We start from the raw sequence: 11,705 nt of genomic DNA, 5'->3' as shown, positions 1-11,705 counted from the left end.
GAAGTCCGGATAAGGCAGGAGGGAAAGGAGTAGGGGTGGTGACGTATTAGCCGGGAAAGGGGGGCGGAGTTCAGGGGTAGTCGGGTCGGGGTTGTGTCGGAGGGGCGGCAGGGCGGACTTGGGCACGGGATGTGACAATGTCCAACACCAGCTCTTCTGCAATGTCAGTGCCCAGATTGTGCACCATAGGCTTTGCGAGATTGGCCTCAATGGATGGGTGCACCGGTCAAAGCCATATCTCAGTGCCTTGCACATCAAGCAGCGGAAGAAGTGGGCAGAGGAGTTTGCCAATTGAAGTGCAGAGGATTGGAAGCCAGTGCTCTTCTCAGATGAGTCTCAGTTCAATCTCTTTGCCTCAGATGGGAGGCAATGGTGCAGGAGAAGGGTTGGGGAGGAGTTCTTTGTGAGGAATGTCAAGCAGCAGATCAAGCATGGAGGAGGGAGTTTGATGGTGTGGGGATGCATCACCTCCTGGGTTGTTGGGTGTCTTCATTGCATCAAGGGCAACATGGATTCCAAGCAGTACTGTTCCATCTTGGAGCAGTCACTCCTAGGAACCATGCAAGACTACTCCATCCCCCAAAACAGCTTCATCTTCCAGCACAACAATGACTGCAAGCACACCACACACTTCATAAAGCAGTGGTTGCATGACCACAACATCACCGTTCTCCCCTGGCCTTCAAGCTCTCCTGACATGAACATGTCTGGGACAAGTTAGATCACTATGTCTGCTGTTGCAACCCTCTTCCTTGAAACTTCAACAAGCTATGGGCTGCATTGCAAGAGGAGCAGTATGGACTCAAGGATGACTTCATTGCCAAGTTGTATCATTTACTCCCTGACCATATTCAGGCCCTTAGAGAGGCTCGAGGTGGACATACATGTTACTGAACTGTTCATCAGTTTTCACCCACTTTTTGGTATTTTATATGATGATTATCACACCTTGCACACTTACCCATAACCCTGGTTGTGTACTTGTTACTTTAATAACTCATGCATTACTGGGACAAATGCCATCATTCTTTTACATCATGATAGAGGATGAACAAGCCTATAAGTTGCAGAAAAAACTCTGGGGATATATATTATATTGGCATAGTTATGGGGCATTATTTTTGTCCATCACTGTAAAACTCAGATTTTATCAACAGTCTTACCCAACTTAGAAAATTTTGGCACCAGATATATCTCAGCCTCATGGCATTTACTTTTTGTTTGTGAATTGGTGGACATGTGAGCAGGTAGCATGCAAATTGCCCTATTAATTTGTGAAGCAAATGGTCAGGACTTGTTGAAAATATTGAAAGAGACAGAGAAGACATGTCTTTGGGTCTCTTGAGGTGCATAGCCACACCTGTTTCACACCCATTAAACACCCTTTTAAGCACTCTTGCTTGCCAGCTAAGTCATCCTAATAAACTTGGGGTTTTACTGATGCAGTTCATGGTCCCAACTCCTGTCCTCCTGCCCAAGGGTCAAAAGACTGGACAGGACAGGACTTCACAACACTACACATTACCACATCAGCACTCAACAGGCTTCTCTTTTGTTTGCTGCAAACAGTTGGCAATGTTAATGGGTCCCCATAAACATTGGTAGACATGTGCATTGTGCACAAGGCCAGAGAGACAATGTGCACAAAATGTTTCAAGTTGCAGCAATGTTAGGGAGGTTGGCAATTATTTGATCACTGAAAAGGCAACTGAAATACATAATATGTATAGATTTCCTGAAGCAGTAGATATACCTGGATGGATGTTATTGATGTCAACTTAAGAGCATCATGCTTCTAGGAGTCAGTGACTACATGCTTTAATTGCTGTGGTTGTTGAGTCAATCTAGATAAAGTCAATGCTTCTGCTAAGGGACAGCAAGAAGGGACGGTCCCAAGCATTTCAATTGCCTTACAGGTACAAGAGAAGGGATGTTACATGTAACAGAGTATGGGGCACACTGGAAAGAGAAAAAAAGATAAACCTCCTCCCTACTAGGCTACAAAGATGTCCTGCCAGTCCTTATTTAATTTGTGACTATGGAAATAAATCACTAAACTTCTCATGGTGAGGCTAGACATCAGTGCAAGTATTATACAGATATTGGCATTGTAGCTATCGCTTCTTTGATTTATCTTTCATGCCACTGTCAGAGTGCGGTAATGCAAGTGCATGGCTCGGAACCTCCCGTAAATGAGCAAATAGCTGAGTCTTGCTGTTGAATGGTGCCCGGCACACATTGCATGCCTATGACCCAATGCCCGAAGGCAAGTGATGAGCACTGAAACCGACAAAACATTAACACGAATGAGTAACGACGTACCAATGTCTCTCGGAGCTGGGATGCCTGGACAGCGGTAGCCTTCTTCGCAGCCTCCTTCGCACGTCGCTTCTCTTTCTTGGACGGCCCGCGACCTTCACGCTCCTCAGTTTCGGGCAGAGGGGTCGCAACGCCACTGTCAAGATTGTCTCCGTTAGGATGCTCTAACCCGATATCCCCGCCGCGCTTGCGCGAACGTCTCTCGCTCTTGGACAACGCTTCGGGAGACAGGGGTCGCGCAGGCTTGCTCTTGCCCTTCTTCCGCTTGGCCCTAGATGCCGGGAGCAAGTCTTCATCCGACTCCCTCTCGGGCTCTCCACTCGACTTCTGGTGCAGTGCAGCCGGCACACCGTTGAGCTCTTCCTCATGCTCCTCTACAGGCGCCGTTGACCCGTCCTCGTCCTCACTTGAATGTGGCGGTATCTCCTGTCCGTCCCCATCTACGGGCTCTTCCTCCTCGTCTAGTCTGACGCCCTCATCTCCAAGTCCCAGCTCCTCATTCTCCTGTTCCATTTGCCTCTTCAGCACCTCGACCGCCTTCATATGTTTCTTGCTCCTCTCATGGCTATCCCAAGCCGCCTCGCTCCGGAAGCTCTTCCCGCATGCGACACACTCCCACTCTTCCTCATCCTCGCCCTCGGCGGCTGCCCACTCGATATCGGCCGCGTCGTCGCGTGTATTCGTCTTCTGCCATTCCTGTTCGACGAATTGCGGCACAGGTTGTGCGGTCCCGGAAGCGGCAGGCTTGGGCGTGCGGGCGCCCTGTGGGGTAGACTGCCCCTGCGCTTGTCGCGCAATGTGGGTCTTGTACCGTGGATCGCGCTTGCGAATGAACATAGCAAGGGACTAGCGAGTGTCCTTAGCAGCGTCTAATAATTGACAACAAAACATGAGACGCACGCGGACTGTTTCGTTGTATTCCTTTCGAGCATCGTCTCTCGCCTTCTTGTTATCGCGCTCCATAAGTCTGGCAATTAATGGCTCAGTGACGATCGACATGAGACGAATACGTGCCAATGCTCACCTACGAACTCTCCTATCTGGTGCCTCGGCCAGGTTCCATTGATCCGCCCACTCAAACTCTTTGCTCGTCACGAAATTTGTCCAATAGGCGTAGAACGTCCGGGCGCACTGGTCTTTCTCTTCTTTCGATGGTGAAAGCCAAGGCCATGTCGAATCCCCAAAACTTGGTAGAGGAACATCCGAATACTGCTTCTCATCGTGGGCCAGCCGACTGAACAGGTTACGATAGATGGTGAAGAAACTCTGGGAAACATGGCATACTAGATGTCAGAGTGATCTGGTCGTGCACGCACTGAAGAGAAACTCACGTTAGGACCATCATCGAAACCGTCGTAGATGGAGATATCGAAGAATTGCGTGAGGTGCCGAACAGTCAAGCCACGATCACGCGCGCGGGGCGGGGGCGCGCCCTTCCTGATCTCCTCGAAGACGTCCGCCGCATCCGGCTCCGGAATGAGAGATGCTCGGTGGCTATCATACCATGCACGTTCCTGCAGAAGGCGAGAACCTGAGGGGAGGAAACATAGAGGGAGCACGCGAGGGACATACCTGCTCGTCGCTGAGGACCTAGAAGTCGCATGAGCAACATCCGCGATCGCACTCCGAGCCAACCAACCTCATAGGCCTGCTGAATAGCGGCGAACCGCTTGGTAGCGCCCTCTATGTCCTGCGCATTCTTATCGGGATGGTGAACGAGAGCAAGCCTTCGGAAGGATTTCTGCCAGGGCAGTGAGTTAGCCAGAACCCAGCCGCGCGACAGCTTCCTAACGCTGTCGCGAACATCCTCGAAGAGTTCACGCACCTTGATCTCGTCCGCGGTGGCTGACTCGTCTACCTCGAGAAGAGCATAGTAGTCCGGAGGGCCCGCCGGAGCTTCTCCCTGCGTCCTCGATTCACGCGCTCCCATCTACGTGCGCGATGTGTGGTGTGTGTGTTTGTACTGTGTCTAGAGTTCTAGATACCGAGCTTGTGGCCGAAGCAGGCGAAAGGACGATGAACGCACTGAGAGGGAGAGGGAGATGATGGAAGCGAGGAAAGCGCTAAACGCCGGCTTGCGGGACGCGAGAGGCGACGAGTCCGAGCGCGTCACGACTTGTCCTCGCTCGGCCACCTCACTCACACCTCCACACCTCCTCTGAACCGTCTTTACTCACGCCATGACCTCCCTCTTCGGTGCCAGCCGCACGCCAACAGGGACCCCCAGTAACCCTGCAGAGACAGCTGCGCGTGTTGAAAACCTCAAAAACTCGATCCGGAACGAGCTCGCGCTCCAGAACGCACAGGAGCTTATGAGTGTCAGTACACAGCCCAACGTCAGCTGGTTTGCTGGGTATGTGGCTAACAGCTGCTATAGAAAGTTACGGAGAAATGCTACGCCAAGTGCGTCCCAAAACCTGGCTCCGACCTCAGCAGCTCCGAGCAGGTGAGTATTCGTTGTGGAATTTGTTAGATAGCCCTAGCCAACTCTGCCATTCCAGAAATGCCTCGCGCAATGCATGGACCGCTACCTCGAAGCCTGTATGTTCTGTCCTTGATTCTTGTTCTGCGAAGCAAGTCACTGACGGTTCCTCCAGTCGACATGATCAACAGGACATACGTCGCTCGCCTTAAGAAGGAGCGTGTCGACTCTCAACCCTCAGACTCACTATAGAGCTTGCATGACGCATCTCGTCTCGACCTCCACTCGTCGCATAGTACATACCTCCTAATACACCCATCGTTGTTCACGCATTCACTGTTGTCCATTGCAACATGTTGGGCATCCATCCGCCTGTCGTCCGGTGAGCCTAGTAAATTGGGAAACTCTTGTCTACTTCCCGCGCCCACGCCTGGAGCCCTCCCACTAAGTCCTTCACCACTCCTGTCTTCCCCGCGCTTCTCATTGCGTCCACTGCAACCTGAGAGTCGTTGCCCAACCGGCACACGACGTATAACTCGTCACCGTCTGCTGACCCAGCACCCAGTCCCGCACTGGAAGGGTTCGCAAGGAGCTCCTTGATGGGAACATCTGCAGCACGTCAAAGAGTCAGGACTCTACTCCCCAGGCTGACAAGAGCAACTCACTCATAGACCCAGGGATATGGCATATGCCGAACTCCGTCCGGGAACGTACATCCAGGATACGAGGCCTGCGTTCAGCATGATCAAGGGCCGACTTCAGCTCCTGCACCACATACCATGTCAGCTCCGCGACGAGGTTCTCAATAAAATTCGCACACCTTGGCACGTATCCTACTATCCCGTGTACCTTCTACCAGGCCCTTCGCGACCCAATCTGGCCTCCCGCCCCCACAGAACGCGACATAGTCCGTCTCCTCGATCTTACCCACCTTCGCTCCCTCTATCCCACACGCAGGACACGTCGCTCTCTTCGCGCGTAGCTTCACACTTCGGAACGGCGGCATCCCGAGCGCGGAGAACATCAGTAGGGAAGGTTTCCCATCTACCGCATACGTCGCAATATACAACGCAGAAATTGAAGAGTTGCACAAGGGTCAGCACGCATGGAACGCAAGCCAACTGCGGACGCACCATGCAAACCAGTCAGGATCTTGATCGCTTCCAACGCTTGCAAGTTCCCAACTACACCTGTCACCGCCCCGAGCACACCCAGTTCCTCGCACGAACCCGCCAGCTCTGGCGCAGGCGGCTTTGGAAACAAACATCTGAAGCATGGCCCTCTTCGCGCCTCTTCGTTCTTCTCACAATCGTCCTTGAGGGGAAGATTGTATGTGCACAGCTGACCTTCAAACTGTTGCGCAGCGCCGCTGACAAGTGGTTTGCCCAATTGCACGGCCGTATCCGAGAGCAAGTACCGCGTAGGGAGGTTGTCGGTACAATCGAGAATGAGGTCATATGGCGCAAGCAACTCGAGTGCATTTTCCGCCGTCAACGCAATAGTGACCGGGTTGACCTTCACGTGCGAGTTTAATCTAGGATAGTTCATCAGAGAGGGAATGGAAAATGAGGTGAAACACGGTGTAGCACCAGACTTACTGCCTTATCGCTTCTGCGGCCGAGAGGGCCTTGGGTATGCCCACCCTGGCCTCCGTGTGCAGCACCTGGCGCTGCAGATTGGACATCTCGACGACGTCATGATCAATAACACCAATGGTCCCTGACATAGTTCTGTCAGCCCGACGTGAGTATAAGCCTGTCGAGAGACCTACCGACACCGGCAGCCGCAAGATACTGCAGAGCAGGGCACCCAAGACCCCCCGCGCCAACGATGACCACAGATGCTTGATGCAGTTTCAATTGACCTGCGTTTTCTGCTTTAGCAAAACATGAAGCACCCTGTGATCACGCCCACCAACCTTCGAGCCCAAAGCCGTCCAATATCATCTGCCGGCCATACCTTCGGTAGTCCTCCAGCGAAAGTTGCGGGGCAGGTTCCACAGAAGGAGACGTATCGAACATCTTGCACAGTACCCTAGTACTGAAAGTACAACTTCAGGAAGTAGAGGGGCGTGTATGTCACGTTTAGTCTAGACCCATGGCAAGCGGCAGATGAACGCAAGATAGAAGAACGCATACTGGCCCGTTACTACTTAAGCAGATGAAGTTCGGTACTTACTATCACCCGTTCTCATCGATAAATTTATGCAAAAATAGAAGCCCTTCTGTCTATGCCAAGAGGGTGGATTGAACACCCGACCTCCAGAACTTCAGTCTGTTGCTCTCCCAGCTGAGCTATCTCGGCGTCATATCATTCTCATCACATGTGTAAAACTCGCCCCTTATGCCAATCACCATCCCACACTCCGATGAATCCTCAGGTGCTCCGCAGGAGATCCATTCATGCGAAGACTACTCGGTAGAGAGTCTAGTATATTAACACAGTCAGGCGACACTACAAACAAAGTCAATGTCAACGCCCTACATCTACAGGTAAGTAACAGATCATCCATCCACCATCGAGGGCTGCCCAGTCGCAAGACGACGACGATTACGACAAATACTATGTACTATGTATGTACGTTCGGAAACAAAACAAACAAACTTCAATGTCGACAACATTTGCAAGAGTTATTGCGTCAGTGCGCAAAGGTATCACCAGCGCCCATATGCATCTATACACTAATATGCAGACGTATGAGGGCGTTATGAGGGGAAGTTAAACGATCCCGAGCTACTGGAATGGGCCAGTCGATGCCCGACGTGCTGCTCCACGCGGGGAAACGGCTGTCCAGTCAGCGGATCGATCCCGGGGGGTGGTGGTGCGTACGACGAGTGAGACTGGGACGACGATGCCGGAATCTGTCCGTACGAGGACGATTGCGCCGGCAAGCTCGAGCTTGCGTACCGACTGCTGCCGCTGATAGCACTGTCATGCATAAACGCGAGCGACTGCGCCGCCTCCTGCACAGCGGGCGAGCTGTACCCATTCGACTGCGTCGACGACCAGCGTGAGCTTGACATGCCGGCGCCATGGTCATTGTACTGAGGAATAGGTGGGGAGGAGTGGTTCTAATGCACAATCAGTGGTCCGCATACACGCGCTAAATATGCAACCATACCTGGTATCCAGTCGACATCCGACTGCTGCCATATAGGCCGCCGCCATTATATTGTGAGGCGTACTGCGATGACGAAGGCATTCTTCCAGTCAACGGATCCGAGGGGCCTCCATATCCACCGTTACTGCTCCACGAGCCCTGGGAACTGGTAGGCATTGCACGAGACGAGAGCCCTCGCTGGTCCGGCTGATAATGATGGATGGACAAATTGCTGTTAGGGTACGACGAACGGGAGTACGAGGCAGCACCAACGTTGTTCTGCAGATACTGCGGCTGCTGCTGTGAGTACCCCATTCCGCCTCCGTTCTCCAATACCGGAGACCGATGCGACTGTGTATGCGAAGAATGTGAATACCGCACGTCCGACGTCTGCGCGTACGGGTCCACCCCAGGTTTGTGGAGGTGGACAGGACCGCCGCTCCTCTGCTGCCAGCCATACGGTTGCTGCTGCTGGTGCATCGGGTAGCCTTGCGTGCCGTATGTGCCACCGTTGGCCGCACGCTGGCGACAGCGCATGCAGTAGAACTGCTGCTTCTCCCAATCACGTCGCGGGCGGCCAGCTCGCTGATCAGCGAGGTCGTGGCATTTGATGTGCTGCCACCGGTTACACGACCCGCACGACACCATAGCCATTCCATCGTCCTGCAAGCCGTGAGTCAGTCACGAGAACGGAGGCGAAGAAGACAAGAACTAACCACGTTAACGCCCTGCCTGTGACATATCTCACAGTCCAGGATCCAGTCTGGCGTACGCACACCGTTGGGAGTGACCATCCGGCTCGGCTGTAATGAAGACGACGACTGCTGCGTGCCGCTGACAGGAGTCGCAGTCGACCTCGCCGCTTCTGCCTCTGCCTCTTCTCTGCACCCAAAATCAGATGGATTGCCCTCGTGACACTCAATCGGACGTACCTCTCAGCGCGCTCGGCCTTCGCTCTCGCCCTCGCCTCCCTTTCTTCGCGCTCCCTCGCCCTCTGTTCACGCGCCTTTTCCCGCTTTGCCCTCTCCTCCTCTTCCTTCTTCTGTCTTGCCTCCTGCCTCCTGGCCCTCGCGTTCTTCTCCTCGTCCTCGGCCTTCTTCCGCGCCGCCATCTTCTGCTCCTCCTTCTCGCTCTCCTTCAACGCAATGCGCGACGATCGCTTCCGGTGCACGATCGCCTCCTCCAAGCGCCGCCGCTTCTCCGCCTCGCGCAGGTCCGTAGTCACCAAGGGCACGATGTTCTGCGTCAGCATCTTGTACAGCGCCTTCTCCAGGTAGTGCGTCGCCTTCTCGAATGGATCGGCAACGTGCTCCCACTCGGTGAGCGTCACCGCGATCTGTCAAATGAGAGTCAGTCAAATCTCACATCTCGGCGCTGAGCGGTTGAGACTCCTGACGTACCGCTTCCCACTCGATAAAGCCCTCGGGCAAAGGCGGCGCAGGCAGCTCTTCCTCCTGGTCCTCTTCCGGCTCTCGCACCGGCTCCTGCTCGGCGTCAGCGTTCGCTTGCGACTTTGACTTCGATTTTGACGACTGCAACTTTGACTTTGTCTGTGCCCTCGCTTTCGACGGAGAAGAACTCTGTTTTGCCGGAGATGAAGGGGCCTCCGCGGCCGTGCGCCCGCGCCGTGCCCTCGTACTCGTCCTCTTCGAGGCGGCAGACTTGCGACGACCGCCTCTACCTCTCTTACCACCGCCGCGCTGGCGTTTCGCAGGAGGCGGCGCATCAGCTGGCTCATCGTCTTCTGCATCGTCGTCTTCGGCTTCCTCTGCATCGGAGAGATCTGTCAGGTCGCTGACGCTGCCGCTCTCGAGCCCTGCCTTCTGCAGGAGGTCGTCCTTGTCCGCGTCTTCGTCAGCATGAGCTGCCTCCACGGGATCGTCTCCGTCGCCGGTCTCAGCGTCGGCCTCTTCTTCGTCGGCTGGCTGCTGCTCGGCTACATCCGCCTGCTCCTCATCACCATCCATTTGCTCCTCCTCATCCGCCTCAGGGTCCTCCTCCGGCTCATCATCCTCTAGCTCGGCTCTCGCCTTCCCCTTACTCCGCGTTCTCGCCCTCGTACGCCTCTGCGACGAGGCCTCCTCCTGCAACCATTCCTCGGGCACCTGCTGCCACTCGTCGTCGCTATCGTCCTCCCCTCCATCACCTCCCCCCCGGACCGAGCCGCGCAACCTTGCACTCACACGGGTGCCCACCGCTCGTTTCGCCGGGCTCGTCGCTGCCGCACGGGACTTGCGAGGACTGCGAGGACTCGTCTGCGCACGCGCGAGGGCAGCAGCTTGCCGCTGGAACTCTGCAAGCTCCTTGGCCTGAATGTCTAGCTTCTTGTTCGCCTGAACTTTCGCTGCACGCGTGCTTTTTCCTGGAGAGACGAGCTCGTCGGACGACGGCGCGGCGCGGCGGGAGGCCCGCGTTGAACGTCCGTTGGCCTTGGCCTGGGGTTGAGATCGAGAAGAACGGGTGTTGGACTGTATCCGGGTACGTTTGGACGGCGCGACAGGCTCGTCGTCTTCCTCGTCTGAAGACGTATCTGGCGCTTTGGGCGCAGGCCTCTTGGGAGGAGCAGAAGGTCGTTTGCGCTTGAGGGTGCGGTTCCGCGGTGGTCTGGGTGGTACGCGTTGTATCCATAAACGGTCGGCTGCGAGGAAGTGAGCAACCACGGCGAAATTTAAGGAGAGAGAGAGGACGCACGTCCAATCAACCAGTACGCGTTGGTCTTGGCGTCATAACCAATAGGTTCGATGCGCTGCGTGAGTCGCGATGAGTAGAGCACGACGCACAACGGCCAGGGAAGGCAACATACCCAGTTTGCGGCATCGTCATCATCCTTCATGAGTTGACGCACGCGGTGCGGGTTCTGGAACTGCCACTCAGTGAGCAGGTGGAGGGAGTCAAGCTTCTCAAGCATGGGGAGGTCAAGCCAATCCTTGCTCTCTTCCTGTTGCTCTTCCTCAACTTTAGACGGATCGTCTTCCTCCGTATTCGCAGGCACTTGGCTGTCGTCTATAGGCTCAGCTTTCGGTTCTGAGGAAGACTCGCCTTGTGCCTTCTCGGCCGGCTGCTCAGAGTGCCTGCCATCGGACAGGCCTCCCTCCTCCGGCTTGGGCTCGTTCATAGTGACATCCTCTTTCGCCTCTTCCTGCACCTCTTCGGACGGGGCGAGAGAAGAGTCACGAGAGGGAGCCTTGGGCTCAGGGCCGATCGGGTTAGCAGCAGGGTCACGCCTGAGGTACTGTCGACGGAGGGCAGTCTGCCAGTTGTCGATGCTGGAGAGGGAATGGGGTAAGGGGAGTAAGCGCTGGAGGAGTTGGACCTAAACTGACCTCAGTTTGCGGTCCTGCGAAAGCGTATAGAGTAGTCGATGCATGATGCGGGGCAGATAGAGGTTAGTTCCGCGTGCGAGATCGTCCTCGACGTCCTATGGGGAGAACGGACGCGTCAGAGCGTGTCGGAGGTGGTGGGAAGGAAGGAGAAATTGATATGACACGTCGACGGGGGACGATGGAGAGACTAGGAGGTACATACGGAGAGGAAGACGTCGGGCATGTTGAGGAGGGGGGCGAAGGTGTAGAAGAACTGGGAGAAGTTGGCCCATTTCCAGTTGCGGCGGAGAGAATGGATGTTGGCAGCCCAGTGTGGGTCCGACTCTGCGAGGGCGGCGAGGTCGCGCGGGGGCGGGGGGAGGGGCGCGGGGGGCGCGGGTGTGGCGGGAGTTGCGGTTCGTCGAGCCATCGCAGGCACAGGCGCGTCCGACCGTTTTAGAGCACGCCGGCGATCAGCCACGAGCGGGGGGCCGGGTGTGTTGCGGGAGGAGCACGATGTCTGGAACAGCGAGCGGGAGGCAAAAGACGACGAGCTCGGTGT

General features: G+C 55.3%; 4 protein-coding genes and 1 non-coding gene across 5 annotated transcripts; 1 reads left to right on the top strand and 4 right to left on the bottom strand.

The window, feature by feature from the left end:
• Positions 1-1,982: 1,982 nt before the first annotated feature.
• L226DRAFT_516050 (DnaJ-domain-containing protein) lies at positions 1,983-4,373 on the bottom strand. Its single transcript, XM_067678467.1, has 8 exons — positions 4,145-4,373; positions 3,959-4,060; positions 3,892-3,909; positions 3,651-3,833; positions 3,344-3,585; positions 3,220-3,286; positions 2,323-3,165; positions 1,983-2,246 (listed from the first exon to the last, which is right to left on the bottom strand). Exons 1-8 carry the CDS (start codon positions 4,247-4,249, stop codon positions 2,115-2,117), a joined length of 1,692 nt encoding a protein of 563 aa, XP_067529888.1. The 5' UTR covers positions 4,250-4,373; the 3' UTR covers positions 1,983-2,114.
• Positions 4,374-4,433: 60 nt separating this feature from the next.
• Positions 4,434-5,123, top strand: L226DRAFT_616982 (uncharacterized protein). Its single transcript, XM_067686973.1, has 4 exons — positions 4,434-4,637; positions 4,697-4,765; positions 4,821-4,860; positions 4,917-5,123. Exons 1-4 carry the CDS (start codon positions 4,500-4,502, stop codon positions 4,991-4,993), a joined length of 324 nt encoding a protein of 107 aa, XP_067529887.1. The 5' UTR covers positions 4,434-4,499; the 3' UTR covers positions 4,994-5,123.
• On the bottom strand, positions 5,065-6,853 carry L226DRAFT_516044 (uncharacterized protein). Its single transcript, XM_067678466.1, has 7 exons — positions 6,660-6,853; positions 6,513-6,605; positions 6,340-6,460; positions 5,875-6,275; positions 5,562-5,785; positions 5,407-5,506; positions 5,065-5,350 (listed from the first exon to the last, which is right to left on the bottom strand). The coding sequence occupies exons 1-7, from the start codon at positions 6,760-6,762 to the stop codon at positions 5,130-5,132; spliced, it is 1,263 nt and encodes a 420-aa protein (XP_067529886.1). The 5' UTR covers positions 6,763-6,853; the 3' UTR covers positions 5,065-5,129.
• Positions 6,854-6,972: 119 nt separating this feature from the next.
• L226DRAFT_t265 lies at positions 6,973-7,045 on the bottom strand. Its single transcript has one exon. It is a non-coding gene; the product is annotated as a tRNA-Phe (tRNA).
• A 58-nt stretch (positions 7,046-7,103) lies between these two features.
• Positions 7,104-11,634, bottom strand: L226DRAFT_516042 (uncharacterized protein). The gene is made up of 9 exons (XM_067678465.1): positions 11,367-11,634; positions 11,165-11,259; positions 10,645-11,107; positions 10,533-10,587; positions 9,242-10,479; positions 8,774-9,177; positions 8,558-8,723; positions 7,863-8,504; positions 7,104-7,812 (listed from the first exon to the last, which is right to left on the bottom strand). Exons 1-9 carry the CDS (start codon positions 11,571-11,573, stop codon positions 7,447-7,449), a joined length of 3,636 nt encoding a protein of 1,211 aa, XP_067529885.1. The 5' UTR covers positions 11,574-11,634; the 3' UTR covers positions 7,104-7,446.
• Positions 11,635-11,705: the final 71 nt, after the last annotated feature.

The sequence above is a fragment of the Lentinus tigrinus genome, assembly GCF_003813185.1.
Source record: "Lentinus tigrinus ALCF2SS1-7 unplaced genomic scaffold L226scaffold_49, whole genome shotgun sequence".
NCBI lineage: Eukaryota > Fungi > Basidiomycota > Agaricomycetes > Polyporales > Polyporaceae > Lentinus > Lentinus tigrinus.
Note: the sequence above shows the minus strand (reverse complement) of the source record. Positions and strands in the feature narration are given on the sequence as shown.